The sequence below is a fragment of the Sparus aurata genome, chromosome 4 (assembly GCF_900880675.1).
Source record: "Sparus aurata chromosome 4, fSpaAur1.1, whole genome shotgun sequence".
In the NCBI taxonomy this organism is placed as follows: Eukaryota; Metazoa; Chordata; class Actinopteri; order Spariformes; family Sparidae; genus Sparus; species Sparus aurata.
This window is the reverse complement of record NC_044190.1, coordinates 4,192,528-4,213,083: the sequence shown is the minus strand read 5'-3', so window position 1 is coordinate 4,213,083 and position 20,556 is coordinate 4,192,528. Positions and strand designations below refer to the sequence as shown.

The 20,556-nt window shown below is 42.7% G+C and overlaps 1 protein-coding gene across 2 annotated transcripts in view; it reads right to left on the bottom strand.

Annotated features, from left to right (window-relative positions):
* The window catches only part of adamts17 (ADAM metallopeptidase with thrombospondin type 1 motif, 17), a 126,708-nt gene extending 112,910 nt beyond the window's left edge, over positions 1-13,798 (bottom strand). For both annotated transcript variants that reach the window (XM_030413831.1, XM_030413832.1), the window contains exons 1-2: positions 13,623-13,798; positions 12,876-13,240 (exon numbers count right to left, since the gene is read on the bottom strand). In XM_030413831.1, the coding sequence (XP_030269691.1) occupies positions 12,876-13,240; positions 13,623-13,680 (423 nt within the window). In that variant the 5' untranslated portion in view covers positions 13,681-13,798. The remainder of the gene's footprint in view (positions 1-12,875; positions 13,241-13,622) is intronic.
* Between the last annotated feature and the right edge of the window lie 6,758 nt (positions 13,799-20,556).

The window sequence follows — 20,556 nt, the reverse complement described above, 5'->3', positions numbered from 1 at the left end:
ACAGCCATTTCATTAACGTTTTTCATCCCAATTCCACAATATCATAGTTTACGAGTTCTTCATTTGAAGTGCCCTCTTTGACACTTGACATACAGAAACCTAATGGACCATTTTGTGCCGTACATATAGTTACAAAGCATTTGTTCGTTTTCTAAGATTGGAACAATTGGGATTCTGTAGCAATTTTTACGTAGGTCTTATCATAAAAAAGGTCTTCTTCCCCACTACCTTCTGAGACTTAGAAATGTGTTACAGTACTACTCACACTGTTTGACTCAAAAACAATGGCTGCAAAACACTGTGCACACACACTGTCAACAGAGAGCGAGCACACATGGCTTTGCTGTCTGGCACACATGAAAATCACTTCACAGCACTTGCCACCCCTGCTGTTATCTGGGACAAAAGACAGTTCCTATGGAAACATCCAGACACTCTATGTTGAATAAAATCACCAAAACCTGAGGTTATGAAGAAAAAAAAATCAATAGAGAAAGTAAATTCAGGGGTTTGGACTGGCAGCGAAGATTGAGACTGAATGTGGATGACCGTAATGCTCTGAACTTACAAACAATACTACAAATCACACCTTGGTTCCTGACAATGTACAGACAGAGTAACACACAGGAGGATACATTGAAGTCAGGGGATCTTCAACCACCAGATAATTTGTTATACCATAATAATAGCACACCAAAAATATAGATAAAATGTGAATTGTCAGGGTTGGGTATGAGGGGCCGTCAGGGACATTATTCAGAATTACCTCTCACACACACATGTGAAATGCTCTCACACACACATGCATTTCCCTGTGTGGAGTCTTCCTGTTTCCGTCAGATGACAGGGAGGCCTTCCTGTTTAATGTATTTTTCATATTCACTACTGAACTGTTATAGTTTACAATTCTATATCAGAACATTTCAGCTGTGTGCATGAGCACATTTTACTAGTATGTGGTAAAGCTTTTTAGTAGTTTTTGCAAAAGGTTGTGCGTGTAAGAACATTTCAGTAGTGTGTGTGAGAGTGTTTCAGAAGTGTTTATGAGAGCGTTTCAGTAGTCTGTGTGAGAGCGTTTCAGTTTCAGTAGTGTGTGTGAGAGCGTTTCAGTAGTGTGTGTGAGAGCGTTTCAGTAGTGTGTGTGTGACCGTTTCAGTAGTGTGTGTGAGAGCGTTTCAGTAGTGTGTATGAGAGCGTTTCAGTAGTGTGTATAAGAGCATTTCACTTGTATGTGTGAGAGCATTTTAGTAGTGTGTGTGAGTGAATAATTTTTCAGTTGTTTATGTGAGAGTGTTTCAGTAGTGTATGTGAGAGCATTTCACATGTGTGTGTGAGAGGTAATTCTGAATAATGTCCCTGACGGCCCCTCATAGTTGGGACTAGTGGTGTGGTGTTGTTGTTGAGTTGTCTTGGTGTTTAAGTTTCACAGTTTACCTGCTGTAGCTGAATGATTTATTTCATCAGTTGAAGTATTAATGATTATTGATCAGTTTACTTACATTAATACATTCTATTATATTGTAGAGAGCAGTTTTCTTTGATTATTTGTGCATACTTTGTGGTAAATGCTGGTTGTAATGGTCAGTGCTCGGATTAATTATCCGCTCTTTTAAATTTAAATATTTTCTTTTACAAAGTTTTACATTTAAAGTGAATGCTTCTTTTGAGACTGTATTCATTCAGGTTATTTCTCCCTAATTCAAGGGTGATGCTCCGTTTTAATGATTTGATTTATCATTTTGATTCATAATTTTGATTATTTGTAATAATTACCATTGGTTAATATCAATTTTCAATATCCACACCTGCCCTTCCATCAATTTCAACAGTGCTTTTGTGGTTTTGTGTTTGGATATGCTTGTGTGTTATTTGGTCACTATCAACCAGCCTCCAGCACCGCTGCCACCATCAAAATAGCAAGCAAACAATGTTGTCTTTATGTGATCACATATCATACAATGTACACACAACCGAGGGAGCAATCGGCAGCGATCGCGCCAGGGACCAACGGCAGATCGAAGCCAGTGCCTTGGTCAAGGGTCGTGGCTGGAGAAAACCTAGTGTACATGTTTTGATGGAGGGAAACTGAAGGAGCACAGGGAGAACATGCAAACTTCACACACAAAGTACCTGCCAGCTTTTTTTCTTAGACGTGCACTTGAAGTGGAAGCACTTCTTTTAAAAACCCTGAGAAGTGTCTGCAGAGATTTCTTTCATGCTTCACACTGCTACAACAAGCTCCACCAATCAGTTTACAGCCTGAAAGGCAGAACCCGGAACAAATGTCACATTTTTTTTGCAAGCCTTGCTGCTGTGAGCACACAGCAATTCAGTTTGTAGCCAGTTAAACTCAACACTCTCTCCTCTACAATATCACTGTCTGATGCCTCTTTCTTGGAAAATTCCTGCAGTGTACAGGAAGTCGTGTCTTTTTAACTATCCATGTTGAAGGGTGAATGATGAGCCAGAACAACAAACAACAAAGAAAAGAAAACATCCTGGCACTTAAACCTCATTAACAGAGGGTGTATAATGTGTGTAACTGGGTCTGTTCAACACAGTTTCACTGTCTATAGGAGATCATTCAGTTGGCCGTTAGTGAATACTCATATCTTTCTGCTCCTGTTGTATATTGAAGCTTTCAAGGAAAGTTAAAGAAAAACGTGCTGGAGGGTGGCACTTGGAGTACCTTCTAATGAGTCAGCACTATCATAGTGCGATCTCATACTCCACACCTGGTGTGTCTCAGACCTAAGAAACCACTAGCAGCCGCTGTCACTCTCCTAACCACCCAATAGTCCAGCAAAGTGAAAACATCACTGTTACATCCATCCAGGACTGAACAGGAGTACAGCAAACACTGCTTCTGCAATTGTTAGTAGTAGATTATTTATTTGTGTCTCCATTAAAAGAAAGCGCGTCATTTATGAATATAAATTCAAACAGTAACTTTTCATTTTGACAACTTCCCTAATGCAGGAACTGCGATATGGAGATGACAGGGAGTCTACAGTGCAAAACACGTTCACCATGTCCCACAGTGCACTATGAACAAACCAGTCAGACAATGCACTCAGGGTACATGGGGACCATCCGGGGAGCGAATGTGATAAAATCACTGCTTTTCAGGGGCGTTGATGTGCATCAGCCCTGGGTGGGCTTTTATATGTGTGTGTTGTCCTCTTAGACATGTATAAATTGGTGAAGACAATCTCTGTTGCTGGTAGTCAGCCTCTTTTCATGAGGTCACAGCATTCTTGTAAGAGGAGTATGGAGAAGTTATTATATTAGTTCCAGTGCTCGATCTTGAAAAAAGAAGTGCCGCCACTCCCCTTATTCACAAGCTGGTGTGTGTGTTTTAACCCAAACTACAATGTTACATCATAAAACTGTACTTCACAAGATTTTTGGAAGGCATCAAAAAATGATGTCATCGGGTCAAAAGAGGTGAAAGAAACAGTCCACACACACCATCTGTGTCTGACACAGGTGATTATCAGCAAGTTAGATAAAAACACACAGAATGTAGCTAAGACATCTTTGAAGTTACCAGGAGATGCAACAGCTTTCCCTGTGTCAGGCTAACTCTGCCAACCACTAGTCTCTGTTCTGAATTGATATTAATCTTACATCAAACTCCCAGTAAGAAAGCGAACATGCTAATTCCAGAAAATATCTCAAATGTCTAGCAGTTGAGAAGGTTACACAAATGCAAATATCTCTGAGACATGGGAGCAGCTATAACCCATGTGCTGCTCTGATCCACATGAGGAACTTTAAACTAAATGTAGGAAACACTGTTCGCTGCAGTTACTTGACTATAATAAAACTTTGACAAGCTGCCAGGACTTGAATGCAAAAAAAGATGCATGGAAGCACATCAATTGGGAAATAAACTACTTTGTTGTGTGCCAGCACAGGCAGGATGTGTGCCACATCAGAGCTGCAGGAGGTCGGTTAACATTAGGCGTTTGGTTCATGTATCTGTTTAGGTTCACGTGTTCAGTACAGTAAGTTCAATACAGCGGGATGTGCATAATGAGGAAATTATATCTGTCTCTTGTCAGCCTATCCTCATCAGAAAAACGACCACGTAGGCTGACAGTAAAAGCAGCTAAATAATAAGACACACATTTACATTTCTTGTTCGGCAGCATCCCCTGGTGGCCATTGTTATCATTACAGCAGCAAAAGAGGATGTCCAGTCTGAATAGGGTGGAGGAAGAGGTGGGTGAAACAAAGACAGGACTTTCACACGAGAGACTGCTTCATGTCAAGTGTGACAAAACTTAGTTACAAAAGTCACATAGTTATTTTAGGCCAAACCACAATTTTTCACAAAGCCTAACCATGTAGTTTAAGTGCCTAAACTTCACAGAACTGCAAGCATATAACTTGGTTAGGTCTAGATAGCCTTCCAACCTGTTATTTTGGTATGAGGATGTGTTGCTCTTGATAAAGTAAACTCAAGTGTGAAGAGTCAAAATGCCACTCAGCACTCTTTCCAGCTCACATCTATGAGGTCTCTGCACAGCAACAACAGAAGCAATTAACAGAGAAGAGAAACAACACAGTGCAGAGACAGCAGTCAGAGTGCAGCCACTATGAACCAGCCTGCTCTGACAAGAGCGATGTGGTGTGCCATAAAATAGCGCAGCAGCTCAGTCTGCTCTAGCATTTGCGCAGACATTCCGCTCCCGGCTGAGCCCCAGAGCTAACAAAGGCTGTTAGCCATCATAATGTGGACTGGCGGATGGATTACAGTATTTCTACAGCTCCACAAACATGGGGACACGATACTATTCATAGGCATTAGCTGGAGCAAAAAGGTAAAACACAAACATTTGAAGACAGCTGTGGCCAGAGGGATTTGAGCAGGTTTACAAACCCTCCTTCCTCAGCTGGAGGAGTTGAGTGTAACAGTGAATAAAGATATCAGTTCTCTAACTGATATCAGTATGTGGCAAAATCTAAAAAAGTAGAGCTAAATTTCGTTCCCATACTTCTGTTTATTATATTTAGCTACAGTTGATTTATATAATCAAATCCTGTTGTTTTCTGCTGTAGTATGTCTGCTGCTGGAGTGACCCAGTTTCTTCACATGGATAAATAAACTTCCATTTCAACTTATGTTTAAGTCTGGGATTAAGCCAAGCTTGATTGGCTGCTGCTGCATGGGTTAGGGTTATCTGATGCCACAGCAGAAGTTTCACAAACGGCTTTAAGATGCTATTTATAGAGGTGTATGGTGAAAAAACATAGACAGCAACCATGCACACCTACAACTTCTTGAAGGATGTGAAACTGCTTCCCTATCAATGTCTGCATAGTGGGATTACAAGGTTTCAGCACTCACTTAATGCTGATAAAACAGAATCAGAACAACCGAATCTTGATAGATAAGTTGTAGAAATGAGGACTTAAAATTTGACTTGGACTTGACAGCTGTGAGTTCCGAATTATTAAGACTTCAGAGTTGCCGCAAAATAGTTAAAAATATCTCTGGAAAATACCCCCATGGAACTCTATTTACAACTTCATATTTTGGTCATTCAGGCATTTGTACAAATGACTGAAGCTCATTCATTTGTATGGTGCACTTGGTTATATTGTGATTTTAATAATATTTCAATTAATTGTGCAGCCATATTGCCCTTCTATATCAATACTCTGAAAATGTGTCATTACCATGACAGAGGACTTCACCCAGAGGATTTTGATCACTCATTCCTGGTTCCTGTAAAGCCAACATACTGCACTGCATACACCGATCAGCCACAGGCACAAAATGGGCTTGAGCCCCTGCTAGTTTTCCCTCAGACTACACAAGCACCCTCTTGGCTGGTGATATTATTGTGATTATTTTTCAGTCAATATAACGAGATACACTAATTACACACTACTACACTATTTAAAAAAAAAAAAAAAAACTCATCTACTCCACTGCTTTGGGGCGTTTCTGCTGGTTTGCGATCTTTATGGTCTGTATTAGTGGCTCAGCTAGGTGTGTTCGTCATGCATATCAGTGTGCAATTTTGTGCCACCCTGATGTTAAATGTCACTATGACTACCAGTAATGGGTCTTATAGAGAAAGAAATGTGTACTATGCTGCACTGTGTTTTATTTGACTGTTGTGCCCAGGCACCGACTCTCCAAAATCACGTAAACACCTAAGCATAAAGGGCTTACCAATAGGCCCCCCCCATACGGATGTCTATGTGGCAGTCTTTTCCTGTGGTTCTTTACATTTCTACAGCCACCTGAATGCAGCAGGACCAGTATGTCTATTTCTTTTATTCTTATGAAATGCAGCTAATTTTCAAAGTGAGTTACACATGTTATGCAGAGTGGATAATTCCATAACATGCTCCCAGCACCAGGCTCTAGTTGAAGTACAAAGACTTGGTTTTCTACTCACAGAACAGGTCGGCTACAACTAAGGGTGTACCGATCAGGATTTATGGGGCTAATCATGACCGCCAATGGCTGTAAGCAGTATTGACCAATACCAATAACCAATTAAAAGCCATATCTTTACTTTATCATCGAAATAGCGCCCTCTGACATACAGTAAATTTGATTTAAAAAAATTAAAAAATACACTGATTTAGAGGTGTCTGTGATTCCAAACTCAAAATACTTTAACTTCCAAACTTTACTCAGCTGAAGTACTTCAGTACATGTATTTACTATAAACTTGTTGCGTTGTCATATTAAACTGCGGTTCACTGTTTACCACTTCCTGTTCCTCTGAACAGAAACTCTCAGTCTTGCTGTGTGTGTGTGTTTATCTCCACTGTAAGATATTAGCTCTATCTGATATGGTCAGCTGTTAGTTTCATCAGCTGTTAGCTTCGTCAGCCTGAAGCACTAGGGCTCAAAACAAATGGCGTTGCGTCCTCCTCCTACTTGGGACAATGCAAAGTGTACTTATTACCAACAGACAAAAGCAAATGATGAATTGGAGTGACCACTTCTGGATACACTGACTGGCTCGTTACTCAGTGCGAGAATTGTTTTATCCCCTTACTCACAAACGGGGAAAGAGTTAAAAAAATGTTCATAACAAAAATATTTTATATTCTTTTCATTCTTAGCTGAACATTCACAACGTTAATCACATCATTTTTTATTCTGTCATATCTCAACGATTTTAATACTGTTGTTCTTTCATCTGTTCTTACCTGCCCAGGGACTACAGGCGGAAACTAGCAAAATTGCTATAACCTGGCTCAATACATTTTTTCTTGTTTTACGAGATTAATGTTCTTTTGTGCATTGTCCCTGTTTTAAATAAATAAACTCCTATCCTAAATAAAAATGTATGATCCACTCAGATGTGCATGTCAAGCTGTACTTTTTGAACCGAAGGTAAATTGAGCCTTGATCACGCAATAACTTTACTTTATGTTATACTGGGCAGCAGTAGTGATTCCTTGTGGTAGACAGGCAGCACTGCAAAAGGAAACCCACACTTAAAACTGGAACTAAAGTGCATTCAGTGGCAGTGCACAACATCTAACTGCAACCAAATAACAAATCAGGAAAGGGTATGTATGGTAAATGCTTACGATGTGCCGGCGCCGGCTGAGGCTGGATCACTTGGCCAATACTAGCTAAATACTGTCAGAATCAGTGGCAGAAATAGTACTGAAACTGAAACTGAATTCACTATTTCCTGCTTTTAGCATATGTGGATTTGCTGCTTTCTCTGTCAAATGTATATTTCAGTTTAGTTTAATCTAGTTTTGTGTATTGTACATTTAAGGCTAAATCATTATGAGATTAATCATAAAAATAATTGACTGGTTATATTATACTAAAAGTAGCAAATTCTGCACCACAATATCTGCCTAGATCTATGCACAGACCATTGATAAGCTATTATTTGCCATCCACCCATCCATCCATCCATTGTTGGCCACTTATCCAGGGTCAGGTCGCAGCTGGCTTGGTGGGGTCATCTAGAAAACCCTCTCCCTAGCAATGCTTTCGAGCTCCTCCTTGGGGATCCCGAGATGTTCCCAGGCTAGATGAGGTATATAATCTCTCAGGCAGGTTCCTGTTCTGCCCTGGTGTCTCCACCTAGTTTGACATGCCCAGAAAGCCTCCAAGGGAGGCGCCCAGAAGGCATCCTAACCTAATCAGATGCCTGAACACCTAGCTCCTTTGGACATGATGGAGCTCCCTTTAGATGTCTGAGCTCCTCAGCTGATTTCTAAGGCTGAGCCCAGCCTTATGGAGGAAATTAATTTCAGCCTGTATCTGTAATCTTGTTCTTCCAGTCACTACCCACAGCTCATGAGAGTTGGACGGTAGATGGACTGTTAAATCGAAAGCTTTACCTTCTGGTTCAGCTCCCTCCTCACCACAATGGTCCGGTGCAACGTCTGCAGTATTGGTGATGCTGCACCAGACAGCCTGTCCATCTCAGGTTCCACTTTCCCATCGCGAACAAGACCACAAGATACTTCAACTCCTTTGCCTGGGGCAGGAGCTCACCCCCCAGTTGGATGGGGCAATCCAGTGTTGGTTCTGGCACAGAACCATGGCCTCAGACTTGGGTGTGCTGCCCTTTATCCTGACCACTCTACATTGGGCTACAAACTGCTCCCAGTGCCTGCTGGAGGTCACAGACCAAAGAAGCCAGAAAAACCACATCATCTGCAAAAAGCAGATTCTGCAATTCTGAGGTTCCTAGATCCAGACACGCTCCTCACTACAGCTGCACCTTGGGATCATTTTCATGAATATCCTTAACATGATCAGGGAAAAGGGACAACCCTGATTATTTTTTGGATTAATCTATTATTTCTGTATTGCTTCATTAACATAACAATGTATTTACCCCAAATACCATTTTAAAAATTACATTTAAAAAACATTGCAATCATCTTCAATCAACAAACAAATATAACAAAGTACGCATTGCAGGGCATTATTCCCTGACAAAAATAGTGCAGTCTAATCGGTGTTATCTTGACATATATTACATTTGGGTAAGGACAAAAAGTAAACAGGACCTAATTTCACATTGGATCTTGCAAAAACGCAGGTTTTCCCTTTCGTTTTAATGAGGGCAGGGTTTTGGCTGCGGCAGTAGGTTCTGCAAAAAAATGCAGTCGGCTTCAGTGGAAAAGTTGAAGCCGACTTAACGTTTGGAGGAATGCTGTGCGATTTCACATTGTGGTGGCATCACAAAAGCTGGCGATCAGGAGGGCATGTCATTTAGCATGGATAAATAATACAGAATGGAGATTTCTCTGTATAGCAGTGTCACTTTCACTTCAGTTCATCTTGTCCAGCCGTTAAAAAAACAATAATGAATTGCCTCACATCTCGGTTGTTTACTGGTTTTTAATCTGTCGATGAGGACAAACAATAAAACAGTATGATCCACCTTATGCTGGAACATGGCGAAGCATCACTCAGGTTCAGATCAGGCAGGCCGTTCCTCCCAATGGTCCCTCACCAGGATTCCCCATCATCACCCATATGAGCGCTGAAGTCTCCCTGAAGAACTATTGTGTCCCCGGGTCAAGCCCCTTCCACCCAAGGACTCAAAGGGGGTCGGGTAATCTGAACTGCTGTTCAGTGCGTAAGCACAGAACACAGTTAGAGCCTTCCCTCCAGCAACCAGGAATCACAACCTTCTCCCCACACCGGCACTTAACAAGGGGCTTGTGAGTATCCCCACACCCATCTAGTACATCTCATCCTGGGCAATTCTGGAGAAGGAGAGAGTCCAACCCCTCTCCGGGAGTTTGATTCCGGAATCGGCAGTGTGCATGGAGGTGAGCCCAATTATATCTAGTTGGTACTGTTCTACCTCCCACCCCAGCTCAAGTTTCTTTTCTGCTAGAAAGGTGACATACCAAAAGCCAATCTGCAATGCCAGGGGTCAAGACGCCCAGTTCCCTGCCATTGCCCTCTGCCCGAGACACAATGCACCCGACCTCATCTTTCTTACAACCAACAGGGGGGCAGCCCCACATTGCTGTTTTTGGCTGAGCCCGGCAGAGCCCCATGAGCTAAGGCCCGGCCACCAGACACTTGCCTTTGAGCTCCCCTCATGATTCTGGCTCCAGGAAGGGGCACAGGTGTTTCCATACTGGTAGAAGTATTGTTTCCCCATGTTTGCTGAATCATAGGGTCCTCTTGGTTGCTCTAAGTCTGGTCCCTTCCCTTGAGACCAATTTGACTTGGGAGACCCTGACACAAGCTAATTCCCCCAACAACACAGCTCCGAGGGTCACAGTGACACACAAACCCCTCCAGCATGCTAAGGTACCGATTCTTTGCAATTATTGCCTTTTTTATTTCAAATGTCTGAAAATGCACATCAACATTAAACAAACATATTGTAGCAAAGATAAATTCTTAAAAAAACATTTAATTCAACTTTATCACCTAGGGGGTCCTTGGCCTGAAAACATTGAAGACCCCTGGCCTAAAACATCAAGTAGTGCTCCTGTATCAGTTGGGCTATCCTTAAACCAATGCTGATTTTGTATTGATTACTATGACTGGTAAAGGAGGAAACATCAGTGACTGTACCTGTCTGCTCCCTCAACCTCATTCACAGATGTTGAAGCTGTCACATGCACTAACACAATCTAATCCACCCACTGCCACTCCACTGACAGAAATAAGAGAAAAATGAATCGACACAAGGAAAAGGTGTCAGGGGCCTCTGCTTGACCTGATCTTCAGCAGAAAACAAGCTGCTGATTTAACAACTCAAATAAAACTGAAAACTAGTGCCACTTTGTGACCATGACAAATGAACAGTGTGTGTGCGTGGGTCTAAACTGAGGAATCCTGGCTGACTGATTTGCAGGGTTGAGGACAGCAGCTGTGACTGGATAGTGTTACATATAGCCTAAACCTTATGGAGATCAGTCTCACACAGGCCAGCCATAACACATTTGTGGTAAAGTGTGTTTGTGTGGGAGAGATTGGCTTTTCCCACTTAGAATGTCACTGAGCCTGACCTAGTCCAATGAATGGACATCACAGTAAAACAAACCTTTTCAACATAACGGCAACAAGCAGCTGCTAAAGAAAAATGAAAAAACAGCTATAAAAAGGTCAAAAGTCTGCTCTGGCAGGCAGCCCATCACAGCTTTACTCTGAGTTTAAAGGCATCTGGGGTACACAGTATGGGCTTCTATGTCACATCAGTCTGTGTGTGTGTGTGTGTGTGTGTGTGTGTGTGTGTGTGTGTGTGTGTGTGTGTGTCTGTATGTGTGAAGTCTGGACAAATACAGACAGGGTGATCACACTCTGAGCCAGACTTAAGATCAAACACACAGTAAGCGTGTGTGTGTGTGTGTGTGTGTAGGTGCACGTGTGTGTGTGTGTGTGTGTGTGTGTGTGCGTGTGTGTGTGTGTGGCAATTTGCTTGGAAACCTGGAAGTGGTGAACCGATCACTTTGATTCGCTTACACTTTAATCATTTTTAGAAGACAGCAGCCTGGTGTTCCAGACTGAATCCCAGTGAAAGACTTCAGCAGTTGATTTAGTACTGAACACTCCAACGTAACTGAAATCTACAGCGTGCACACACACATAGTTATAATTCATTCTAAACTTGCTGCAGTCATTCACACACAAACTCCTACTGACTGTATATAATTGATTACGTTAAATTAGTCAAGTTAAACTTTCCCTCCCAATTCCACAACATGTTCCCATGGCTGGGGTAGACAGTATATTGTCCGCTGGAAAATAATGGCACTTCAATTACAATGCTGCTTTAAAACTTGGGTCTATTTTCCATCAACTCTATCATTAATAATAACATTGTTCTCTGCACTTTCTGTAAAGAGCAAAACTTCAAAATGAAATGGATGATGACAACAGACAACATGGCACATTTTTCATTCACCTTGTGTTCTCTTCAAAAGAAGTTTGACATTGGCATGAGCGTTTGGGATGAGCGTTCTGAAACTGCAGTTTGGTTGACGTTCTGTCTTGCCTCATTTCCCATTAGCAGCTAACAGCACATTACTCTAGTTTTTTGCCACAATGGAGCACTGTAAACATACTGCACGGACAGTACTTTCTTGTATGAGCATAAAGCTGGAAACTGGGACACAGTTTCTCATTTTACCGAGGACACCCTGAATGCCACTCAGCCCCTCACCCTGACAGGTCCTGGTCTGGACAGGCTGTCACAGGCTGCAGGCTCAACTGCTGCAGCTGCCTCTAGTTCTTTTTCCATATAAACCCGCCATGTGTCTCACAGTGGCTGTACGCAGCTGGACTGTGATCTGCTCATTCATTGTAGGTCAGCTGAATGCTTAAACTGTCACTGAGGATATATTGAGGAAATAAAGGAGCACAGTCTACTTTAAGAGCTGGCTTCAATCCCTTTTTTTTTTGCTGAAGAGTCCAGGAGTTAGCCTGAACCCCTACCTGCACACTCACTTTACATAACAGCATTATCCAAACGCTTCAGCTAATGTGGAACTTCATTGAGTAGTGACAGAGTAGAAAAACTCATATTTCCTTGAGTGTTTGGTCAGATCCTTGTTGCTCCATCCAATTAAATGGAAAAAAGTAATTTGCATAACTTTAGACACATTTCCTAAATTTCAGCCAGATAGATTGATCTTTGTAGGATTTAACAAATAGTTCTGAGGGTGTGAACAATGTTTGGCTGCACCATGTAACATTAAAGTGACTGACCCACTGACAAGTCACTAGGATTTAAGATTCATGCTCAGAGGCACTTCAACATAGTGGCCAAGCTGTTGAAATCCATCCTGCCTTTTCAGTGCATTTAATGGACTGGTCTGGAGCTCAGCTGCTTGGATTGAATGACATGAAACCTATCAACAAATCCAAAAAAAATGTAAGATGGATTTACCAGGCCGCCACAGGTGCTCAGAGATGCCAGAGAGTCTGTGTGGTTGACGATGGAGCCGGAGTAGAAGCAGAGCCGGTTAGTGGATAAGCGGCTCACCGCTGCGCTCTGGTCCCTGCGCCTCTCCTCCACCACGAAGTCCCCGGACAGGAACGTACTGTCGCGCGTCAGGTTTAGATACAGGTTCCTTCCAAAAGCCGGCAGCGACAGAATTATATTCTCCGGGTCAGAGTGTCCTCCACCCGGGCCGTCCAGGGAGCGCTGTCCGCGGTGGCGCATAGTGCGGACAGTGTGGTCGGAGGACAGGTGCGTCTCCTGCCCGGACAGCAGCCTTGGAACCACTTCATCTGTCTCCAGCTCAGACTGGGCTGTGGGGGAGAGACAATTTGCATCAAACAACGGCCACGGTGGGTAAAAATAGCCTCCTGTCCTGCCTCGGTGAACTGACTGAACTGTGAGCTCGGATGCCCTGTGACTCGCACAGCCACGTTCAACTTCTGACTTCAGCTGTGGTCTGCACAGATCTGCAGCCCGCGACTATTACCAACAGCCTGCAAGTTATTACTGCAGCCGTACTCATTAGGGTGGCTGTGTGCGGGAGTCTTACCAGCATACAGGAGGAAACCACAGTCAACTTCCCACAACTGATCTTTTAGGAACACACTCAGCTGAAGAAACGGGCTGCTTGGAGATGACCTATATCTAAGCATAGCACACAGATCATACGGAGAGTAATAAGTCAGTACTTACCAGTCAATCCGATGCAGAGAAGAGAGAGCAGCAGATGAGGAACATGGCTTTTATGCATGACAAAGCAAAGCAGGGTAGAAGAACTGGAGAAAGGTGGATGGTTCTATTGCGAGGGGACTGGAGCGCTTTGCAAAGCTCTGAGCAAACAGCGCAACTTTTCCTAAGTTAGAGAAGTTGCAGTTACCCAGGCTGGAGTGACTTTGTAGCGCAGGACACGCCTACACCACCCCGCCCCGCCTCTACCTCTGTCCGATTGGTCCCGTTACACCCTGACCCAAGAAAAACCGAGACATCGCTGCCTTCTCATTGGTCAGGGAGGCCGTCTCTCACTGTCGGGGGCTGAAACCCTACACGTGGTTTAAAGCGGAGAAAAAAGTGCAGAGAGCTGGCTTTTAAGCGATTCGTGTGTGTGTGTGTGTGTGTGTGTGTGTGTGTGTGTGTGTGTGTGTGTGTGTGTGTGTGTGTGTGTGTGTGCGCGCGCATTATAACCACATTTTTGGCAGATTCAAGAAAAAGCTTTGGCATGGCAGCAATGAAGCTTTACATCATATCATGGTCTCAGGAGTGAACATTATCGAAAAAACATGTTATATAAACTAGAAAAAAAATGAAACAGAAATTAGAAGAATAAAAACAAGGACCACATATTGGTGGAAGATCCAGTCCATAATGAAATGAAAATGAAAAGAAATACAGCCCCCTTAGGTTCTGAGCCATAAATGAAATCTCCACAGGGATTTGTGGATTTCCCACAGAGAGATCCCATCTCCCACACTACCTCTGATGTGACCCCTGTGGAAAGATTTTCACTGTACTCACTGGATTTAAAATCTTCATCATTGAATTGTAGATGTTTAAATTTCCATGTTCTAGATATTATCATCCTCTAGTGCAGAGCCGGTTGAAAACATGCTGTTGGAGATGATCTGGTAATGTCAGAGGTTTACAGATCCAGTCTTAAAGTTGCTTTCCTGGCATTAATTAAAACCCTGAAAACTCTTTCTGTACATATCTGGAGTTCTTTCAAAGGATCAATCCCTACACACCTTGGATGTAACTCTACAACTTCATAAAGTATAGAAAATAAGTAGGGAATGTATCTGGAAGTAATAAGCTAAATCTGCACACCTACATGTAAACATGGTTAGTTCTTTAGGTTTGTGACATGTAAAACCTTGTCTGTCTGTTTTTTTAGGTTGTCGTTGGTACACTGCAGTTCTAAAGCAGGAGCATATGCTCATTATATGTTTTGTAAAATACTAAAAAACAAGGTTGACATGGTCAAAAAGTTAGATGTAGGCCTGAAAGTTGAGATTTAAAGTTGATTCTCGACCTTGGAAACCTGTTTTCACAGAATCATCTCAAATCAAGAATAAGCTTTAAAACTTTTTGATAGATTTCATTTTTGTGATTTGTCATCCAGTCATGGTGAATCAGGGGTCAAAGTACTTCCTGAACCACTAAGTACTTCCACTACTTTGATTCTGAAGGCAACAAATGTGTCCCTGGTGATTCTGAGATTAAAAAAAATGCTTTTTGTTTGATAAACTGTGACTGAGACTATTTATTAGCCCACTCTTGGCCTGAACCTGCTTTTCCTGGATTGGGCACCTTAGTTCCAATGAAGGGGAATCTTAATCCAGAATGTAATGATACTGAAGACAAAAGTGTTCTTCCAACTTTGAGGAAAGAGTTCCAACATGAAACAAAGTCATTTCCATAAAGAAATGTTTTCCCCAATTTGGTATGGAACAACTTGACTAGCCTGCAAAGAGCTCTGACTCAACCACACCCAACACCTTTGGGATGAGCTGGAATGCAGACACTGAACCAGCTCTTATCAACCAACATCCGTGCTGGACCTCTCTGATGCTCTTGTGGCTGAGTGGTAAAAAAAATCCCTGCAGTCAGGTTCCAGAATCTGGTAGAAAGCCTGAAACCAGATGAGTACACACTGTCAAGCTGCCAGAATGCTTCCTCACGTGCACCTTTCCATTTCATGATTTCTGACTTATTTAATAAATGTTTTGTCCTGTATTTATTACAATCCAGTTGTCTTTGCATACAGTGGCAACCAAAATATTAGTTTGGAAATGCTAGTGGGGAAAAGTTGTCTGTTGCCACTTTAACATAACACTTACCCTGCCCCAAATTATTGTATGCATATTTTCAATGTTGAGGAAACTACTTTGCAAGCGTAAAACTACATGTAGTTCAGCCTGTTTTGAACAAACTACATTTCTACTCCTGGAGAAAAGTCGAAAAAAGTCAACAAAAAGTCAAAATTATTGTTGTTTTCGGCTTGCAGGGCTCACATGTGAACACGTAGGTCGTGTCTGTAGATGCATCTATATCCAACATGTACATGCTCAAATCTGGCCGTGGTTAGGCTGGCGCGTTCAGGGTGCATCGGTGGTAGCAGGAGGGTCGTCCATGACGTGCTTGTGCCATATGAGCACTGCCTTCCTTGGCACAAAGACCCGCCCACTCTGTGAAGCATTTGAGTGCTGCCAGTGCAAGCCAATCAGAGGCAGCGTTGGCTTGGCATGTCACGACATGTTTCATGCCTTTCATCAAAGAAAAATAAAATAAAATTTGTATTTTATAGGTCTTTATATAGGTTTATAGGTTTTTTAAATAAAAAATATATCATGTTATTGGTCAAAATTGTAGTTTGTAAACTGAGTAATCAAACTACATAAAATGACCCAAAAAGTAGTTGAATTACTTGACGCAGCACAAAATATGAATGTAGTTTAACTACCAGCAAGTTTCAGCAAATTGTAGTTAAGCTATGTAGTTCAACTACATGTAGTTTACATCTCCTCAACACTGCATATTTTAAACATAGTACCTGAACAAAATACTACTAAATGATACTGCTGAACATTTTTGAACTGTTAATGAAACACTACCACTCTGCTGCTCCTTGCTGTCCAGTGGAGTGCCCAGAGTGCACTTGATGCTTGAGGTGCAGTGCTCTGAATGATCGAACGTTATATTCCAAAAGACAGTTTGTACAATTTGTAAACTGTCCACTTTGTGTGCTTTGTTGCTTGGAATGGTTATTTACGTTCTCATCTAAAAATGTTGCTACTTGCTTCAGATTATCTTTAATGATGCTTATTTAAATCTGACATTGTTTTTAAGATCAGTAAATATAATACCCACATACCCATATAAACTTGAAAGAGTTTTGCGTGCTATAATTTCTTCTCCTGTCCATATGAGCCACAAAGAGATCCCCTCTTAAAGAGTAACATAACACCAGGCTAAAAAGCAGTGAAAAGCTGCTCTCTCAGTTTCAAACCTCTTTCAAGTTTGACCCAATCACACTCAGGAACTTTGATAAGTGTGGTCTAAAATGTGTTGTGTTGCACACCTAACAATGAAGTCACAGGAGTCAGGGAGTGCACCTGTGCTTCACTGCAGCAAGGAGCCGGGCCAAGATGGCAACATGAGTGGCTGGACTTTCTCGAGCTGAGGAACAACTCTGGGTTTTCTCACAAAACATAATACACACGTAATACAGTTGCGCCCTATTTCACGTTTATCTCTACTTTCATGTTTTAAAAACATGTCAGCTGGCGTTCCTTGCTCAACTCCCTTGTTGAGTGTGTTGTCAGGGTTGCCTGGCAACTGGGTCACGACGGATCGCTTCTTCTACCAGACAACAGGAGGTTTTGGTTGTTAACATTAGCATGTGAAGTTGGTGTGAAGCAAATAAAGACAGTGGCAAATAAGTTCTTCAAAAGTGCCTCCTGGATTTGTTGCACATCTACACGGTTTCAGAATGGTGGACGGACTCTGCCATGTCGACCCACTAGTTTTTGACCAGAAAATTGCAGACAATTGGCTGACGTTTAAGAAGGAATGGCACGTGTACTTCATAGTCTGCTAGCTCAAAAGAATTTCCAGCATACACTCTCCTCAACTTGGCCAGTCCTAAAGCCTTGGATAAATATGAAACCATGACATATAGAGATAGAAACGAGGAAAGAGAGGATCTTAGGTAAAGTTGATGCTACATGAAACACAAGATAATGGATCGACATATATTTAACACGGCGACTCAAAAACTGGAGGAAAGTGCATCGTCATATATGTCAACAGTACAACTGCTGTCTTAAAGCTCACTGATGAACTAATCAGGGATTGGTTGGTGTGGTATCCAGAGTGACGCCCTGTGCTCACAGTTGCTTAAGCAGAAATACCTCGCGCTGGACTCCACCATAGAGCTTTTCATGTTACATGAGCAGTCAGAACCAGGCATAAAAGAGCAAAAGAAGGAGGAGGAAATATACACACCACAGGGTCCCTCTTCAAACTGTGGTGGAAATCACATACCTGACAGAAAAAACTGCCCTGCTTTCAGTAAGCACTGCAATGCATGTGGGAAACTTCTCCAGGTGTTGTAGATCCAAACAATTTCCAGAAAATTTTCAAACACACAAAGAAAAGGATAAACACACGGAGTAAATGAGCTGGATTCACAGGCACCAACGGGCTCACTAGCAACTTTCAAACTGAGAGTTTAGATGCTCATTCACAGAACAAATGAACTGACTACATTCTTCTCAACGATAAATCAGGAAGAGCTGAGGGTGAAAATAGATACGGGATCAAAATACAATGTCATCTCACAGGCTGCACTGAACCATGTAAACCCCAATGCACTCATCAACACCTCATTCCTCATCAAACTGATTGCCTTTGGTGCTTAAGTGATCCCACCTACTGGCTTCACCATATTGGAACTGAACTGTGGAAAGCTTGTGTTTCAGGTTGTGGACCTCAACGTGAAGTCACTGTTGGGTCTGTCAGACAGCATCCCTGGGTCTGGTAAACGTTGGTCCTGAGGTCCACACCATCCAGCTGAGGGCTCCAGAGCTCAGTGAATACAAAGACCGGTTTGACGCTCACACTATAGGCAAGCTTCCAGTGTTGTATCACATGTGAATTGATTAATCTGTGCCATTGGCCATATGTGCACCCAAGCACGTGCCACTTGCAACGAAGGGCAAAATAATGATATTAATTCTACAGGGAGGGAAGTGTTCCAATGATGCATGGAGCAGCTTTTTGCAGGATTATCATGCAAGATCATAGTGTCATAGTGACATTCTGGTCTGAAGAGGATACTGACTATCAATCTGTCAGGTTTTCGGTAAAGATTGTGTCTTAACTCTGCCTCCACACCATTCCTAAAATTGTGCTATTGACCTCCTCCCTGGTACCACTCTGCCGTCCCTTGTCCCATCCAGAGAGAGAAGCTGTGGAGAAATATATTAATGACCAACTGTCTGCTTCTTTGATCTGTCCTTCATCTTCCCCCATCGGGACAGGTTTCTTTTTTTGTCTCTGAGAAAGATAAAGGTGTGGCTGAGTGGCCAGCTTCCACCAACCGCAAGCAACCCCAGTGTTGGTGTTGGTGCTGTCTATCTAAATCACTCTTGTCCAGACACTGTCCCTCCTCCAACCCGTGTAGTGTCCTCACAGTCCTCACTTGGGGGATTGAAAGTGGGATGAGAGAGGCACAGTGGCAGCAGCCTGACCGAGGTAACAACCCACCTAACCCACCTGAATCTGTCTGTTCCCAGGTTGTGCATTGGATTCGAACTTCCCATTGGCCTGCCATCCTGGAATCAAATGTATCCTCTCCTTCCTGAGGCGGCATTTTTGGTGGCAATTCAACCAATCTGAAGCTGATGTCCATGCCTGTGTTGTCATCTGTACAATCTGTGCACAGGGGAATTCCTCTCATTGCCCCACCACTGGTCTGCTTTGTCCACTCCACATCCCAGTTGTTCATGGACTGCACATTGCCCTCTACTCCATCACTGGTCTGCCCCCCTCACAAGGTGACATGGTCATACTTAGAATAGTGGATTGTTTTTCTAAAGCAGTACACTTGTGGCTATCCCCAGTCTACCCCTGGCCCAAGAGACAGCAGACCTCCTTACCCATCATATTTTCCATCTACATGGCATCTCACTGGACACAGAGTCAGATAGAGGACCCCAGTTCATGTCCTAGGTATGGAAAGCATTTTGTCCAGCTCTTGGTGCTACAGTCAGCTTATCCTCTGGTTCTCAGCTCCAGGCCAATGGTCAGACTGAGACAGCTAACCAGGGCCTGGAGGCCGCCCTGCTGTCTGTGACTGTCACTAATGCCTCCTCTTGGAACACCAAACTGGCCTGGATTGAGTTGCCCATAACTCCAGCGTGGCCACAGGTATGTCCCCCTTTAAGGCCTTTCTGGGATATCAACCACTACTCTTTCCCTCTCAGGAGAGCCAATTGGCATTCCCTCAGTTCAGGCTCACCTTTGACATTGCTGTAAGGCTTGGATAGACAGCTGCTTAGCCCTACTTCGCTCGGTTGACAAATATTGGTGCATTGCAGACCATTGACTCATCCCTGTAAAAGATTACAAACCAGGTCAGAAAGTGTGGCTGTCATCTAAGAGAACCCTACTCAAGACAGTCCATAAAAAAACTATCTATTTCTACAGCTCTCATGTTTCTGTGATGGAATGAGTGGAACACATTAATGAAGTTTGGTTCAATAGTGAATTTATTATAGGTCTTCTGAAAATGTGACCACATCTGCTGGGTCAAAAATATTCATCCAGCAACTTTAACAATTAATTTAGATGATTATGGAAAGTTGTGTGAATAGATTTGCTTTGTAGCATGGCCTCTTAACTGAGTCTTATTGATAATGGCTGATGACTTTTCTTGGCCCATTTTAAAGTCACTTGGAGCCAGTTGAAAGCAGTGACAGGCCCCAAGATCAAATGTGCAAACAACTGTTTGTAAAAAGAAAGTTGGCACATGGCACAGTTGTGTCACTGCCATGATAATGCCAACTATCACCTGTTGCTGAAAGAAAACTGGTCAGGATGTTCAAGAGTCAACCAAAAACCACCAAAA